The sequence below is a fragment of the Petaurus breviceps genome, unplaced genomic scaffold, assembly GCF_028583685.1.
Source record: "Petaurus breviceps papuanus isolate PSGF00001 unplaced genomic scaffold, PetGlider_PUasm1.0 221, whole genome shotgun sequence".
In the NCBI taxonomy this organism is placed as follows: Eukaryota; Metazoa; Chordata; class Mammalia; order Diprotodontia; family Petauridae; genus Petaurus; species Petaurus breviceps.
Window position 1 is genome coordinate 11,963,290 of NW_027185877.1, and position 17,977 is coordinate 11,981,266.

At 38.5% G+C, this 17,977-nt stretch overlaps 1 protein-coding gene across 2 annotated transcripts in view; it reads left to right on the top strand.

Moving 5' to 3' along the window:
• The first annotated feature begins 318 nt into the window (after positions 1–318).
• The window catches only part of ERGIC2 (ERGIC and golgi 2), a 62,470-nt gene continuing 44,811 nt past the window's right edge, over positions 319–17,977 (top strand). For both annotated transcript variants that reach the window (XM_069094887.1, XM_069094888.1), the window contains exons 1-2: positions 319–468; positions 14,184–14,329. In XM_069094887.1, the coding sequence (XP_068950988.1) occupies positions 14,224–14,329 (106 nt within the window). In that variant the 5' untranslated portion in view covers positions 319–468; positions 14,184–14,223. The remainder of the gene's footprint in view (positions 469–14,183; positions 14,330–17,977) is intronic.

Below are 17,977 nucleotides of genomic sequence, written 5' to 3' on the forward strand. Positions count from 1 at the left end.
GTGCTCTTACTCGCTGTGCTACCTGGCCACCCCGACAGTTTTATCAACATGAATAGCCTTGCTTGGAAAAATCAAGGAGCTGCCAGCTTAGTATTGTGTTAGGAGGAATAGGGAATGACAATAATGAAGCTGTTAGTATGGAAACTTGTACACTGGACCAGGGTACAAGTTTAGGTAGCCTCAGCCTTTCTGCCTTGTCTGGATTTTGGAAACACATGCTCACTTCTGGCCCAAGTCTCAAACCGTTAACCTCGGGTTAGCCACGCCCCCCTCACTCTAGTCTCCACCTCTTCTGACTCCTCAAACTGTCTGTGGGCCACGGAGAATATCGCGAGAACTTCATCCGTAGCTAAAAAGAAATTTCCGGTGGCTGCTGCTACACCTCCCGCGATATTTCCGGACGCTCGGGACCCTGAGTGGCTAAGGGCTTCCGTGTATCATGGCTGTCGGCATGTACTGTACCATAAGGTAAAACAATTGTGAGGTTATGCTCGCTGCGCGGAGGCCCACTTTGGGGGTCTTGAGCGAGGGGCTCGGGCCCGTGCAGTGAGGTTGGCTCCCGGAGCGGTGGTTTCTTTCTGGCGTGCAGGGAGCGGGGAACCCGGTTCTCGAGCACCCTTCCCCCTCTCTTTGGGGGCGTTACTGGCCCCACACCTCTGCGCTGCCCCCTGCCCGGTGTCGCTTCCCCTAAGGCTTGGGCGGGCGGGTTACGCAACCGGGGGCCCGGGAATGCAGACTGCCTCCGCTCCTCACTCCCTATGCCCTGAGAATCCTCATTGTGGCGGAGTGGCTTCTCACGCCCCCCTTTGGCATTTTCGTATGTCCTCTGAGGCTTGCGCCTAGTTCGCCTTCCCGGGTTGACAGGATTCATTCATCTCAGCTTTTCGGGGCGGGTTCCCACTTCGAGATTCCGGATTGGAGATTGGATGTTGTGGTTCTAGATTATATGTTTATGAGACCTTCCAAGGCGGGGTGGGGGGAGGGCGCGGGAGGATCTTGTTGGAGAGAACAAAGTGAGCTCTGGACTTGGAGGTCTGTCCGTCAGTTTAACACTTATTAGCCTCTACTCTGTGCCAGGCACTGTGCTAAACTTTGGGAATCCCGAGAAAGGCAAAGGACTGCCCCTGCCTTCAAGGATCTTACTATCCAGTCGGGAAATACCACCTACAAAAAGAAGCAGAGAAGCGGGGGAGGGAGGAGGAGGTAAAAAAAAAAAAAATAGAAGGTGGGGGAGGTGCTTAACTGACAAATACCCCATGAGATTTGTGTTATAGTTGTTGCTACTATCATGTCCCAGGTGATAACCTACGGTATTTCGTAGAGAATATCTGGAGCCCATTGCTAAACCTTTTCACCCACCTAACTTAAGCTTTCAGTGCCTTTTAAAGACAAATTTACTTAGTGCTTTTTGTAGGAACATTTTATATATGTGGTGAAAACACACCCACAAAATATCTTAGCATATATCTTCGCTTCTCAAAGTTTTTGGTTTTAAGCATTATTTATACTTAATAATTATTGAGACATCATCCCTCCCCTACCCCTTCTCCCTCCAAGAACTTTTGTTTATTGAGTTATAGCTATATCTTACCATAATAATAATAGTACCTAAGGTTTGCAAAGTGCTTTACAAATATTAACTCATTTTATGCACAGGACAATCCTGGGAGGTAGGTGCTATTATTCCCATTTGAGATTGAGGAAATTGAGGCTGAGGCAAGTGCAGCCCAGCATCATGCAGTCAGTATCTGTGATTGAATTTGAATCCAGATCTTCCTGACCCCAGTTTCAAAGCATCCTAGTCACTGCTCAACCTAACTACTTCTTCTTAGTTAATATAAAATTAGTTTTGACCTCAGCGACTTCGCCCCAAGGGTTCCCTGACCATACTTTTAGAGCCACTGAAATATGTAATTGTAACAATGGAATTGGAGAAATGTGCTCTATTTTTACTATAATTCTGTAATTTATTATTCTTAAAACTAATAAAATGAATTTTACTCTTTCAGTACTTTACTCTTTAAATTTAAAGTTTAATTTACTTAAACTGAATAGTTACTTTACATAGCAAAATTCATAATTGACATTCAGTCACGTTTATTGTGCATTTAGAAGTAGGTTATGTTTGTGTTATTTTGAGATAATCACAAGTACTTGGGGAGTTTCTGCACAACTTTGACTTCAGTTTTGATTGAAGTGAGGGGTTATTTGTCTTGTTTGGCCTTTGTACAAAGCAATGGAAAGACCAGTGCAGCTGTTTTACTATTGCAAGTAATTCCATCCTTAAAAGTTTTTCCTATTTTGCTTTCACATATGTCAAGACAGAGAGGTCAAAACATTTAATTGAATTTAATTTAAGAAATATTTGTCAGGAATCTAAATACAGAGCACTCTGCAGAATGAGTTGATATTTTTAAAAAGTACTTAGTAAGCATTACTGTGTGCCATGTAATCTGAAGTCTGGCGTTATAAAAACAAAAGCATTGTCAAGGCCCTGCCTTCAAGGAGCTTACAGTCTGATGTGGAAGACCACACAGAGGAGTGATGGCTGAGAAGTGGCATTTTGGTCTTGGGAAATTACTGGGATAGTAAGGGGGTAAATTGACACATCTCCCAAGAACAACTAAAAAATTAATTTGATGTTGGTTTCAGAACTGAAGGTGAGAGGAAGGTATGTATGTAAAGAAACTATCTAGAAGTAGGATCAGGAAATAGAGAATGAAGTGAACTATGACTGGAGCTATACTGAAATAGTTGACCTGGAGAATTAAATATTTCAGACCACATGAAACTGAAAGGTAGAAAGAAATCAAGATTTCACTTACTGTCTTTATTTTTTTTATTAACTATAAAAAGTATTTGATTTGGTGAAGTGCTTAACAGTGCCGACACATAGTAAGTGCTTATTAAATCCTTGTTCCCTCCCCCTCTTCTCTGTAAGGTGCTTCCTACTAATGTGTTGAAATAAGACAAAATAAAATTTTCTGTTACACTTATTAAAAAATAATAGGTGTAACAGAAAATTTTATTCAGACTTGTGAATATTAACATTAAGTGAGGCATAAGTCAAGGACTGTTTTTGCTTTTTTTTTTTTTGTATTTTTACTGTTTAGTAAGGAAGGAAACATTTCTTAAATGCTTACTACATGCTTAGCACTGTGCTAATTCAATTCAATAAATATTAAGTACCTTTTACGTGCCAGGTACTGTGCTATGTCTATACAAAAAGAGGGAAAGGAAAGGCAGCCCTTGCTCTTAAGGAGCATATAACTGGGAAGAAAGCACACAAAAGAGCTGAAAAGTTGGGCACGGGAGGAGGGAAAATGAAGGTAGCAGACTGAGAAAGTCAGGAAAAGAGCTAGGGGGGGAATGCAGGAAGAACAGCCTGGGCCCCTTCACAAAAGTGGCTCATAGAGGAAATCACCAATGGGAGAAGAGGGTGGGATGCACAAGCTTGGGGCTTTTTAGAGGGATATTCTAGAGTGAGCACATTGTAGGCCTGGTAGAGTGTTCCAGGATAAGAAGGCCTCAGGAAGACACTGAGGGAATCTTCAGGATAAGGTAGCAACAAAGGAATGATTTTGAAGTCCAGAGACACTCAAATATAGGGCTAGGAAGGGTGTGTTTAGCTCAATGTCTTGTGCATAGTAGGAACTTAATAAATGGCTTGTTGACTTGCTATATATTTATGTTTACCAAAGATATTTATAGCTATTAAGCCAAGAGTTCAAATCTAGGAGTGATTCCTAGTGAGGTGGTATTGTCTTTTTTTTTTTTTTTTGGAGGTGGGAAGGCAGGGCAGTTGGGGTTAAGTGAATTTCCCAAGGTCAGACAGCTAGTAAGTGTTAAGTATTTGAGGTCGGACTTGTGTGGGATACAGAGACCCTAACCCAAATTGACTACTCGGAGAACTCTCAAAGTGAAGGTAGAAAGATTTATTAGAATCTTGCAAGAAGCGGGTGGTCCAGTCTCTGGAACAGCACCCAGAGAGAGGAGGCTGAGGTACAGAAGCCAAAGCTGGGTTAAATAAGCAAGGGTTACATGCCCCTCCCAAACATTAACCTAATTATTACTAATGAGGCTCTAATCTTGTTAGATAACATACATAATACATGAGGTCCACTATGAAAGCACAGTAACAACCTCAGAATATTGTACCCCCTTCAGTCTAACCGAGATACATCCTTATCTAGATATGGGTGCCCCAAGGCCACTGCCTGTTCCCTGATTGGTCATATCCACCTACTGCTGTCAGCTCCTTCTGTTCTACATTGTTTCATTTTAGTATTATCTGGGAGTTCTCTGGGAACTCAACTCCCCCAAGGACCAGGAACTCAACTTCCTCCCAAGGAACTCAACCTCCTCCCAAGGCTTACTGCCTGTTACTTTTTATCGGTAGTCTTGCTCAGCAATTCTTGCAGTTCTGTAGAAACTTAATCCTTGTTACCTTTCACACTACCATTCCTTTCCCCAGACTCCCCAAACTAGAAACACCTCTAATTTGGTCTCAATAGTTAATACTCAATTGTATTAATACTCAATAGCTCTTACATTACCTTGAAATATACAGTGACTTACATATATATGGGGAAACAATACTGAACTTAGTTGCAAAATACAAAGAAGTAATAAGAATGTATATATGATATTCAGAATGGGGAAACTTCACTGTAAGTCATTCCACACAGATTTGAACTCAGGTCCTCCTGACTCCAGGGCTGGCCTTCTATTCATTGTACCACCTAGCTCCCCCTTTTTGATGGCGTAGTTTGACCTCTGTAATATCTATTCTAAGCCCTTCAATCCCTTAATTAAAAAAAAAAAATCCCTTAAACTACTAGATCTTGTGTTATCCTGATTGTGTTTCCACAATACCCATTGTTTCTTCCTGACTGATTGTAATATTTTTTCCTGGACCTGGAAACTCTGGAGTTTGGCTATAATATTCCCAGGAGTTTTCTTTTTGGGATCTTTTTCAAGAGGCGATCAGTGGATTCTTTCTATTTTATCCTCTGGTTCTAGAATATCAGGGCAGTTTTCCTTGATAACTTCTTAAAAGACAGTATCTAGACTCTGTTTTTGATCATGGCTTTCAGTTGGTCCAATAATTTTTAAATTATCTCTCTTGGATCTATTTTCCAGGTCAGTTGTTTTTCTAATGAGATATTTTACATTGTCTTCTATTTTTCCATTCTTTTGGATTTGTTTTATAATATCTTGATTTTTCATTAAGTCATTAGCTTCCATTTGCTCCAATCTAACTTTTAAGGAATTATTTTCTTCAGTGAGCTCTTGGACTTCCTTTTCCATTTGGCTGATGCTGCTTTTTAGGCATTCTTCTCCTCATTGGCTTTTTGGACCTCTTTTGCCATCTGAGTTATCCTATTTTTTAAGGTGTTATTTTCTTCAGTATGTTTTTGGGTCTCCTTTAAGTAAGCTGTTGACTTGGTTTTCATAATTTTCTTGCATCACTCTCATTTCTCTTCCCAATTTTTCCTCTAATTCTCTTACTTAATTTTCAAAATCCTTCTTGAGTTCCTCCATGGCTTGTGACCAATGTATACTTTTCTTAGAGGCTTTTGATGCAGGAGTTTTGACTTTATTGTCTTTGGGTTCTATGTTTTGTTCTTGTCACCAAAGTAAGATTCTATAGTCTGAGATTTTTTTCCCTTCTGTTTACTCATTTTTCCTAGTCAACTACTTGCCAAGGTAGGACTCTGTCCTAAGTTTCTGGGGTTTTGTGCAGCAGTTGTCAGAGCTACTTCTAGGCACCTATAAATTTTCAGTTCTTCTATATGATCAAAGGAGAGGTATTTATTCCTCTCCTGGCCCATGGTCTGGTCTGAGAGTGACCACAAGCACTCTTTTGTGCCTCAGAACTGTAAGGAAGACTCCCTCTCCATAGCTGTCGCAAGCTCTGCCATTCCAGTGCCTTACCCCAGGACCACCACCAAAGATTACGACTCAGATTCAAGCAGGCAAAGCAAGAGAATCCTGCCTCAGTGGCAGCAAAGTCCCTGCAACTGCCCTCTTATCAGCCACTTGATCCCCCCACCATCTATGGGCCTGGAGCTCCAGAAGAAGCCACTGTTTTTGCTCCCATTGCTGAAGCCACCTCCACCACCCAGGGACTGGAGCCAGACCATACTCTTCTCTCACCCAGGTCCAACAGAGTTTCCCTTACTGACCTTCTTTGTCTTTGGCATTTGTGAGTTGAGAAGTCTGGAAACCGCCAAAGCTGCCAATGATTCAGTCCCCTGAGCCCTGTCCTTGGTCTGGTCTGTGCTGGCACAGCCTGTCTGGGACTGCGCTTGGCTCCCAGGCTGGTGTGATAGACCTTTCCTGACAGCCTGCCAAGCTCTCTTCAGTTGGAGATGTCTTTCAGTCTGTCATTCTGTGGGTTCTGTAGCTCTAAAATTTGTTTAGACATTTTTTACAGGTTTTTGGAGGTGTTTGGGGGAAGAGCTCAAGCAAGTTCCAACTTTTACTGAGCCATCTTGGCTCTGTCCCCTATGCTGTTTTTATAACACCAAATCACAATGCAATTCAACACTTATTTAAAAAACAATGTGATATGTACAGAAATGCTAAGCACTAAAAAAACTTTTTTTTAAAATGACATATCACATGGTCCCTATTCCTTACTCTTGTACAGTTATAATAAAACGGAAAGAAAGACACATGACATTTTGTCAAACTTAAGATGAAGGGAGAATAATTTGCAGGTGTTCTTCATCTTCTGAAACAGATGTATCCCACTCAATAAACATCTACTAAGCAATTAGGCATAGGATGAGATGGCTAGATAGTATGGCAGCAATGAACATGAGTTTGGAAAGACTTCATGAGAATAGTGGAAGACAGAATCTCAGCACTGGATGGGAACTTCAGCCTTAAAATTCAATTTGTACTGGGGCAGCCAGGTGGCTCAGCGAGTAAGAGCACCGGCTCCAGTGTCGGGATGACCTGGATCAAATCCGGGCTCGGATACTCAGCACCACACCCAGAAATAACTGGCCGTGTAACCTTGAGCAAGTTACTTAACCCCGATTGCTATAAAAAAAAATTCAATTTGTACTTCAACTAAAATCTCCTCTACAATATACCAAACAAGCATCCACAGGATCACTGGTTAAATATCTCCAATGAAAGGCTTTAAGGAAGTCCACTGTGGCAGAAGCAGTATTATCTACCAGAACGCACCGCCACAGAAACTAGCTACTACACTTCCTTCTTGTGGATAGCAATAATTGTTAGGAATTTTCCCCTGAAATTTCCACTCATAGCTCTTACTTCTTGACCTTTGGGACCAAGCAAAATAATTCCTCTTCTATGTGACAGCCCTTCAAATGAATGAAGATATACCTTTCCTAAGCTTTCTTTTCTCCATGTTCAACACCACTAATCTCATTCATGTATCATGGTATTCATTATCAATAGCCTTCCTAAAAAATGTGTTGACCAGAACTGAATGATATATTCCAGTTGCTGACCAAGGGAGAGCACAATGGGATGTTCTGCATGTCTAGTGCAGAAAACGAAAATTCTCTTAATATAACTTAAAAGGAAGGAAACAAGCATTTATTAAGTGCTTACTATATACCAGATAGGTGATAAATGCTGGGAATAAAAATACAAGCAATAAGAAAGATTCCCTACCCCCAGAGAGTTTACATTCTAGGGGAAGATACCACACAAAAGGATCTGGAAAGGGGGAGGGCATGGGTACATTGACAGATAAAAGTGCTACCTGTGACAAAGTTTTGAAGTTGTAAAGCTAGGAACAGGGTTGGAAGGGGAATGAAGGTCAGCCTAGACCTGTCTACAAAATGGAGACCCCATGAAGAATTTGCCAGTGGGAAAAGGGAGATGTTCCAGGATGAAAAGGCCAACAAGGTGGTTAAATATTCCTGGGCAAGCATACCCCAGGCACTGAAGGAGGTTCCCAGATGACTTGGTGTGGTTTGATGTCTGAGAAGGTTTGGAAAGGCTAAAAGGGGAGTTCAGATCCCACTAGTCTTTTGGGGTACCATTGTTACTCATATTGTGTGGTTAGTCTAGCTAAGTACAGATGCCTAGGATACTCAACTAAAGATACTTGTTCATGGTGATATTCATACTTATTCTTTGAGTCCAGTCATCCAGTCAGTTCCAAATCCACTATCCACTATCATCTACCCAATGTCTCTGCATCTGGACCATAAGAACACAAGAGACTTTTTTGTCCAATGTTTTGCAAATATCTAGGCAAATTATTTCTACACCTTTCCCTGCTTTGGCATTTTAATATTCTCGAAAGTATTAAAAAAAAAAAAGTACTATATCAGCTGACACACCTTGGTCCATCAAGCTTTTCTTTAATTCCAGTTCTTCTAGTGTCTAAAGATATTTTTTCCTTGCCACTTACACTGATTGCTGATCACTGGAAAGGTTAAACTTTACCACTATGAGTAGTGGAAATTGAAGCATGGGGTCAACATCTCTTCCTGACCCAGTATAAAACAGTCATTAGGAATTTCAGGTTCTCTCTGATAACCTGGCTAGTAGACCCGGATGGGAATCTCAAGCAAAGGAAATTCCTTCCTAAATCAGTCTGAGATGTCTTTCCAAAGGAAAAGTTTCAATGGGTTTTGAACTCATTTGTTAAAAAACATAAAACTGCAGCAGCTTCTAATTAGCTTGCAAAAATAAGTGACATCAGGGAAGATGTAAACATACTATACAAATTTCAACAAAAACCTCTGCAGGATTGGGGTGGGGAGTGAAGCCAAGGTGGGGGATTGAAAGCAGGAACTTGCTTGAGCTCATCCACCAGTCACCTCCAAATACCTGTGGAAAATGACCATAAACACATTTGGGAGCTGCAGAACCTACAAAGTGACAGAGCAAAATGCATCTTCTGCTGAGGAGAGCCTGGCAGGCTGAAAGGGTCTATCATATCAGGCTGAGAGCCAAGCACAGTCCTACATGGGCTGCGCCAGCACAGACCAGACCAGAGCAGACCTCAGGGGACTGAATTGCTGGCAGCTGTGGTGGTTTCAAGACTTCTCAACCCACAAATGTCAAAGAGAAAATAAAAATAAAAGTTTAGTGGGGAAACCCTGCTGGACGTGGGTGAGAGAGAAATGTGGTCAAGCACCTGCCCATAGGGCAGTGGAGGTGGTAGCGGCTGCAGTAGCAGCAAAAGCAGCAACAGCAGCAGTGGCTGCTTCTGGAGGTCTAGGCCCACAGTTGATGGGGGGGGAACCAAGCAGGTGATCAGAGGACAACTGCAGGAATCCCTTTGCTGGAACTAAAGCAGGATTCTCTTGCTTTGTCCTGCTTGGATCTGGGTCACAGTCCTTGGTGGTCCTGGGGTGAGGCACTGGAATGACTGAGCTTGTGGCATCTATGGAGAAGGAGTCTTCCTCACAGTTCTGAGGCAGAAAAGAGTGCTTGTGGTCACTCTCAGACCATCTAGAGAGGAATAAATACTTCTCGTTTGATCATATCACCTTAGAAGAACAAGAAAATTTACACATGCCTAGAAGTAGCTCTGACAATAGCTGCACAAAACCCCAGAAACTTAGAACAGAGAACTCTCTACTCTGGAACCAGAGTCCTACCTTGGCAAGAAGTTCAAAAGTCAAGTAACAGACTGGGGAAAATGAGTAAACAGAGGAAAAAACTCATATAGAATCTTTGGTGACAAAAAAGAACAAAACACAGAAGAAAACAACAAAATCAAAGCTCCTGCATCAAAAGCCTCCAAGAAAAATATGGGGTGGCTAGGTGGCACAGTGAATAGAGCACCAGCTTTTAAATCCGACCTCAAACACTTACAACTTACTAGCCGTGTGACCTTGGGCAAGTCACTTAACCCCAATTGCCCTGCCTTCCCAAAAAAAGCGACAAAAGAAAAATATATATTGGTCAAAGGCCATGGAGGAGCTCAAGAAAGATTTTGAAAATCAAGTAAAAGAAGTAGAGGAAAAATTGGGAAGAGAAATGAGAGTGATGCAAGAAAATTATGAAAACCAAGTCAATAGCTTACTTAAAGGAGATCCAAAAACATACTGAAGAAAATAACACCTTAAAAAATAGAATAACTCAGATGGCAAAAGAGGTCCAAAAAAGCCAGTGAGGAGAAGAATGCCTTAAAAAGCAGCATCAGCCAAATGGAAAAGGAAGTCCAAGAGCTCACTGAAGAAAATAATTCCTTAAAAGTTAGATTGGAACAAATGGAAGCTAATGACTTAATAAAAAATCAAGATATTATAAAACAAATCCAAAAGAATGAAAAAATAGAAGACAATGTAAAATATCTCATTAGAAAATCAACTGACCTGGAAAATAGATCCAGGAGAGACAATTTAAAAATTATTGGCCTACCTGAAAGCCATGATCAAAAACAGATACTGTCTTTTAAGAAGTTATCAAGGAAAACTGCCCTGCTATTCTAGGACCAGAGGATAAAATAGAAACTGAAAGAATCCACTGATGGCCTCTTGAAAAAGATCCCAAAAAGAAAACTCCTAAGAATATTATAGCCAAATTCCAGAATTTCTAGGACCAGGAAAAAAATATTACAATCAGTCAGGAAGAAACAATGAGTATTGTGGAAACACGATCAGGATAACACAAGATCTAGTAGTTTCTACATTAAGGGATTGAAGGGCATAGAATATTATATTCTGGAGGTCGAAGGAGCTAGGATTAAAACCAAGAATCACCTACCCAGCAAAACTGAGTATAATACTTCAGGGGAAAATATGGGTATTTGGTGAAATAGAGGGATTTCAACCATACTTGATGAAAAGACCAGAGCTGAACAGAAACTTTGACTTTCAAATACAAGAAGTAAGAGAAGCATGGTAAATGGGAAGGAGAAATCATAAGGGACTTATTAAAATTGAACTTTTTACATTTCTTCATGGAAAGACAATATTTATAATTCATGAGACTTTTCTCAGTATTAGGATAGTTGAAGGAAATATATTTATATAGACACATACATAATATATATGTATATATAGAGGGCACTGAATTTGAAGGGATGATATCTCAAAATAAAATTAAGGGGTGAGAAAGGAATATATTGGGAGAAACGAAAGGGAAAGATAGAATAGGGTAAATTATCTCACATAAAAGAGGGAAGAGAAAGCTATTATAATGGAAGGGAAGACCAGGGAGGAGAAAAGGAATGAGTCAACCTTACTCTCAGTGGATTCGAATTCAAGGAGGGAATAGCATACACACTCAACTGGGTATCTTACCTTTTGGCAAAATTGGAGGGAAGCGAATAAGAGGGGGAGATGACAGAGGGGAGGACATATTGGAGGAGTGAATAGTCAGAAGCAAACACTTTTGAAAAGCGACAGGGTCAAAGGAGACAGTAGAATAAATGGGACAGGATAGAATGAAGGGAAATATAGTTAGTCTTTCAAAATATAATTACTATGGGAACATTTTTCGGAGCTACTTGTGTATAACCTATATTGAATCAGCTTGACTTCTCAATAGGGGTGGGTGAGGAGGGAAGAAGGTAGAGAATCTGGAGCTCAAAGTTTTAAAAATAAATGTTAAAAATTGTTTTTACATGCAACCAAAAGATAAGATATGCAGGCAGTGGGGTATTGTAATGGAAATGCAAATTTAAAGATCTTCCCTGCCCCTAGGCTAAAGTGCACCTGGAGCCTGGGGTGGGAGGCTTGTTTTTCAGTAGATACTTCTTGATTGGCCAGTGGGTCCAGAAGGTTGTTACATTCTCTGAGCCGGGAGAAGGCTATATAAGCCCTGATGTGTAGCTTTGTTTTGGGGGCTCACTTTGAGAAGTGTTCTGTGATTTGATCTGGATTCTGGGAAGCCGTTGTCCAGAGCGCCCCCCCCCCTTTGAAAAACCCAGATGTTGAAACCTAGATGTTGATTGGATATGGATGTAATGGCTGGACAGTTTGGAAAGCTGTCTACTTGATCTGTTTCTGTCTTGATAATTCTGCCTGTATACTTTGAAGTTCGGGGTGCTGACCTTTTTCCCCTGAACAAGGTAAACGATATATGTCTGAATGATTAAAGTAAGCTTGTTAACCCATTTTGAGTTGCTTTCCTTTAACAAAGCAGATCCAAGAATCTGTGCTGGCAGCAAACCCTGAGGACGCTTGGGGTGCTTGCCGCTACAGGTATAGAAATCTATCTCTTGCCCTACAAGAAAGTATGGGGGAATAGAACAGAGGGCTGACTAGGGGAAGAGGTTATAAGCTTACCATCTTGGGGTGGGTGGTATAGGGGAGAGATGGGGAGAAAAATTGGGCCTCAAAATCTTGTGGAAATGTTGAAAGCTAAAAATAAGTAAGTTCTGGAAAAATGGAAAATATGTATATACACACACACACACATACATATATATATATATATATATACACACATACACACACACACACAGTGTGTGTGTGTGTGTGTTCCTTCTTTGAACCCATTGCCAGTGAAAATGGGTTTCCAGAACTACTAGTCCTCCTCCTACACATCTAATTCCTCAGTATCAGTTCTTCCTCTAGCACCTCACTTATATAAGATAATTACCCTTTTTAGCTGTTTCTAAGTACTTTTACTTTTTTAAAATCACAGTGTACTCAGGTCTACCCCAGTCTTATGAGCTACCCAATTAGTAATAATAATCTTGGATATAAGTTTTTCATTTTACATACATAAAAGGTAAACTGTTTTTGTTGACTCTGTTGTAATTGGTCATTAGTATGTACCTTATATTTCTCTTGACTCTTGTATATTAAATGTTCAGGTTTAAAAAAAAAATAAAATCCTGAAAGTCTGGCAATTCATTAGATGTCTTTTTTTTTTCCCCATTCAGATTCATGCTTAGCTTTGCTGGGTATATTTTTGGTTGGAAGCCCAGTCCTTTTCGTTTTTGATATATAGTGTTCCAAGACCTATGGTCTTTTACTGTCACCACTTCTGGGTCTTGTGTGATTCTAATTGTGGTACTGCCATATGTAAATTGTTTTTTATTTTTGTTGCTTGTAATATTTTATTCTTGAGCTGGAAGATTTCAGTATTTGACTATGATATTCTTGTGAGTTTTCCTCATAGGATCTCTTTCAGGTGGTGATCAGTGGATTTTTTCTATTTCTAATTTCTCTTCTTCATCTAATGCTTCAGGATAATTTTCTTTATTTCTTGTATCAAGATTTGTTTTTTGATTATGGCTTTCAATTCTTATGTTTTCTCTTTTTGATCTATTCTCCAGATCAGTTGTTTTCTTATGATGTTTCACAATCTCTTCTATTTTTCCATTCTTTACATATTGTTTTATTATTTCTTGATCTCTTATAACTTTGCTGGTTTCTCCTTTCCCAATTCTGATTTTTCAAGCAGTTGTTTTCTTCCTTCAGATTCTGGATCTCCTTTCCTAATTGGTTGACTTTCTTTTTCTAATCTTGGGTTTTTTTGGAAATTTAAAAAAGTTTTTCCTCAACCTTTCTTATTTGATTTTTAAAGTCTTTAAAGTTCTTCTGTGAATAGAGCACTGGCCCTGGAGTCAGGAGGACCTGATTTCAAATCTGGCCTCAGACACTTAACACTTAGTAGCCATGAGACCTTGGGCAAGTCACTTAACCCCAATTGCCCTGCCTTCCTCCCTCTAAAAAGCAAAAAAAAAAAAAAAGTAAAATTGAGCTTAAATATTTTTAGTATTATGTAATTAGAAATTATAATTCCACAATTATGATAATTTTTTATTTTAGCATATATTAAATCTTTCCAAAGAGTTTACTTTTTGTAGAAAAGGTCTGTTGTATATTAAAAATTTGAGTTCTGTCCCTCAGGTTTTCAGTGTTAGGTATTATTGCAGTCCTTAATTAAGAAGTGACATCCCACAGTTTCTGTTTATTTCTAATGAAGTTATAGCACCAGAAGTATAGTGGAAAGAAAATGTATTTTTGGTTAAAATCTGTTACCTTAAACAACATTGGGCCCTTTGTAAAATTAGGTGGAGTAGATATTTTCTAAGGTTTCTTCAGCTAATTCTAAATATAATCTCATATGAGTAAGGCTTTATTTTTTTTGTTTTTCCTGTGCCTAGCACAGTGCTTTCACATCGTAGGTATCCTATTTTTCTTGGGATTTCAAAAATATTTAGAATCCTCACTAACTCTCTCTCTCTCTCTCTCTGTATGTTTCCGTGTGTGTAGAGTGGCTATATGAAGGAAGAAGTGGAGGATTCTGCTGAAGATGAGGCGACTGAGTCGAAAGAAAACCTTAAATTTGGTTAAAGAATTGGATGCCTTTCCAAAGGTTCCTGTAAGCTATGTAGAGACTTCAGCAATTGGAGGTACAGGTGGGTTTCATTGAAAATTTAAACTTTTGTGTGGTATAAATAATGTGCTTTATTAATAGAAACTTTGTAACTTTTCTAGCTTCTAATCAATGGTATAGAAATGCAATATTTGGAAAAGATAGACTCATTAAGATGTATTTTATTTGATGGGAGTTTCCTTGACAGTAATCTTACACTTCAGAAAGAGAACAGGCTTTTATAGTAATGATTTTAACATATAGCATACAGAAGTTACAGATTTTTTAAAAACATTCAGGTGTTTGAGATGTAGATTGAAGCTACCAGCTATCATTCAAAAATTAAATGTTAAAGCTTCAAATATGAAACAATACTAAGTCAGAACAATGCCCAGACACTATTCTATTCTCTTTTTGCATTTTGAGTATATATGACACTTAATAGTGTACTATTTAATCATTTTCAAGATCAAGCGAGTGTGGAAATTTTGCAAATTCAGTAATACTTCAGTAATTTGAAAAGCAAAGAAGTAAGGAAAAAAAAGCTTCAAGTTGACTACCTGGATTATCCAGAGTTTTTAATTAAAAGCAGTAAGCATATTATTAACTGGTGAATGGCAATTCCCTTTTAATCGCTAGAAGTTGACATTGGTCGGGCTGGATTATCAGAATAGCTTCCTCAGTGTTTCCTTATTTTCAAGTTCTACTCTTCTTAACCCTTTGTTTTCATGTTATTCACCTATTTCTTTGAGATACCTTCAGTGACTCTTTTTTATTCTTTTTTTTTGGAAGGGGCAGTCCAGGCAGTTGGGGTAAAGTGACTTGCCCAGGGTCAAGTAGCTAGTAAGTGTCAAGTGTCTAAGGCCATATTTGTACTCAGGTCCTCCTGACTTCAGGGCTTGTGCTCTATTCACTGCAACACCTAGCTACCCTCTTTGTTTTCCACAAAAACTCTTTGTTTTATACAAAATAAAGTTTATGACCCCTTAGTGTTTTCATGGTGTCCACAGTTTGTCCTCAGTCACTGACCTTATCAGATCTTTGAAATGTAAATTAGCCATTCTGGTCAACATATTTACTGTACACACTTCTGTTAAGATTTTGCCCAAATCCCCCTTGCCTGAAATTCCTTCAGTATTCTTTTCAGCTTTCTTTTATTAATCAGTTCACATTTTAATAAACCAACTCTGACCATTCCATCTCATACTGATATTTATGAACTCAGTATTTATGTACTATCTTACTTTTTTGGTATTTAATTATACACTGGCATCGACATCACTTGTGCCATCTTTTATTGGTGTTTAATTCATGTAATAGATTTTTATGTGTTTATGCTTTGTTTCTCTCTGAAGGAGAGAGTTCTAATACTACCACTCATAATTTACAAATGAGAAAACTGAGGCTCAGGGTCATTCTATTTAAGGGTCATACTTAAATAATATAAGAATTAAATAGCAGCTTTTGTAAATGACACAAGTGATATAAATGGCAGTATATGATTAAATGCCAAATAATTAGGAGAGTAGATAAATACTGAGTTTGTAGATATCAATATGGGATGGAATGGTCAGAGGAATGGGACTTGAGCTGATCACTAAAAGTTAACAGATAAGAATTGAATAGCCAAAAAGGATTACCAGGGACATTTCAGGCAGTGGAGATTGTGGGAAAAATGTATGTATCTGTTATGGTTTGGGTTTTTTTACCCCCTTCACTTTTCCTTTTTTTATCATCTTTTAAAATTTTTCATAAATACTAAAATTTAAATACATAAGGAAGAAAAGAAACATATTACAAACTTAAATATAAAATAAGAAAAAAACATATCATGTGCACAGCATAATGTAGCAATAACTTTCCATTTCAAGAAAGCCTATATATTAGATACTGTGTGTTATGTTGAAAGCTGTCCATCTTTTCTTCCTTTTCATCCTTTAGGTTTTCTTTGGTTCTCTGCTATACATTTTTTATTTTGTTTTTTACTTAATTTACTTTTACTTGGTTTTACTTACCCTTTACCTCACCCCCCCCAGCTACAATTAAACATGGATATATTTGCATATAATTATTGATATACATACATACACATATATGTACATCTACATATATACACATACATACATCTTCCTAGGAGATCCTACTCCTAATCTTTGTATATCTTTTTTTCCTATCTCTTCTGCCTCCTCTACTTTACTTCTACCTGCTATCTTGCCCTCCTGTTACTTAAACTAACCCCCACCCCAGGATCCCTCCCTTATCTGCCCATTCTCATAAATCTTTTATATGCCCCTTTGACCTGTTGCTTTTCTTCTATCCAACTCCTTGCCCTCTTGTTACTTAACTTGTCCTCCCCTACAATTCCTCCCTTATCCTACCCTTCCCATGAATCAAAGCACCTTTTTGGTATACCCAGTTTATCTATTCCCTCCCCCTCTACTCTAAAGATACTTCCTTTATCCTCTTCCTCCTCCCTGTCCCCTTAGAATTTCATTTCTTTCTAAATTTAGAAGACTTTTATACTCTTCTAGATGTATACATATTTTTCCCTCTTGTATCCATTCCCGTTGAAGTTAGGTTTCTAGAACTTCCTCTTCCTCCATCTAATTCCTCTGTACTGTTTCTTCCTCTTGCATTTCATTTATATAAGATAATTATTCTTTTAGTTGTTCTTGAGCAGTTTACTTTTTGAAGGTATATTATACTCAGGTCTACAATAATATTTCTTATAAATTGCCTAATTACTAATAACAATCTTAGATATAGGTTTTACATTTTATGTACATAAAAGGTAAGCAGTATATTCTTATTGAGTTCCTTGTAATTGGTCATTAGTATGTATTTTATATTTCTCTTGGCTCTTATATGTTAAATCTTTTAAGTTCAGGTCTTTTTTTTTTTTTAACAGCCCTGAGTTTGACAGTTTATTAATTGTCCTTTTATTTTTTTTCATTCAGAATTATGCTTAACTTTGCTGGGTATGATATTTTCGACCAGAAGCCTAGTTCTTTTGCTGTTTGATATATAGTGTTCCAAGACCTATGGTCTTTTAGTGTCACCACTTCTGGGTCTTATGTGATTCTAATTGTGGTACTGCCATATGTAAATTGTTTTTATTTTTGTTGCTTGTAATATTTTATTCTTGAGCTGGGGGTTTCAGAATTTGACTGTGATATTCTTCTGAGTTTTCCTCATAGGATCTCTTTTAGATGGTGATGAGTGAATTTTTTCTAATTTCTCTTCTTCATCTAATGCTTCAGGATAATTTTCTTTATTTCTTATATCAAGATTTGTTTTTTGATCATGGCTTTCAAGTAGTCAGATTATTCTTATGTTTTCTCTTTTCTATCTGTTCTCCAGATGAGTTGTTTTCTTATGATTTGTTTCATATTCTCTTCTATTTTTTCATTCCTTTTTTTTTTTTTTTTTTTTGCTTTTTGGAGTGCAGTTGGGGTTAAGTGACTTGCCTAAGGTCATGTGGCTATTTTTTGTGTTAAGTGTCTGAGTTTGGATCCGAACCTAGGTTCTCCTGACTCCAGGGCTGGTGCTCTATTCACTGGGCCACCTAGCTGCCCCAGTATTTTTTCACTCATTTTTTTTTTTAAAGCAATCGGGTTTAAGTAACTTGCTCAAGGTTACACGGCCAGGTGTTTCTGGGTGGGTGCTAAGTTTTGGAGCTCAGATTCGATCC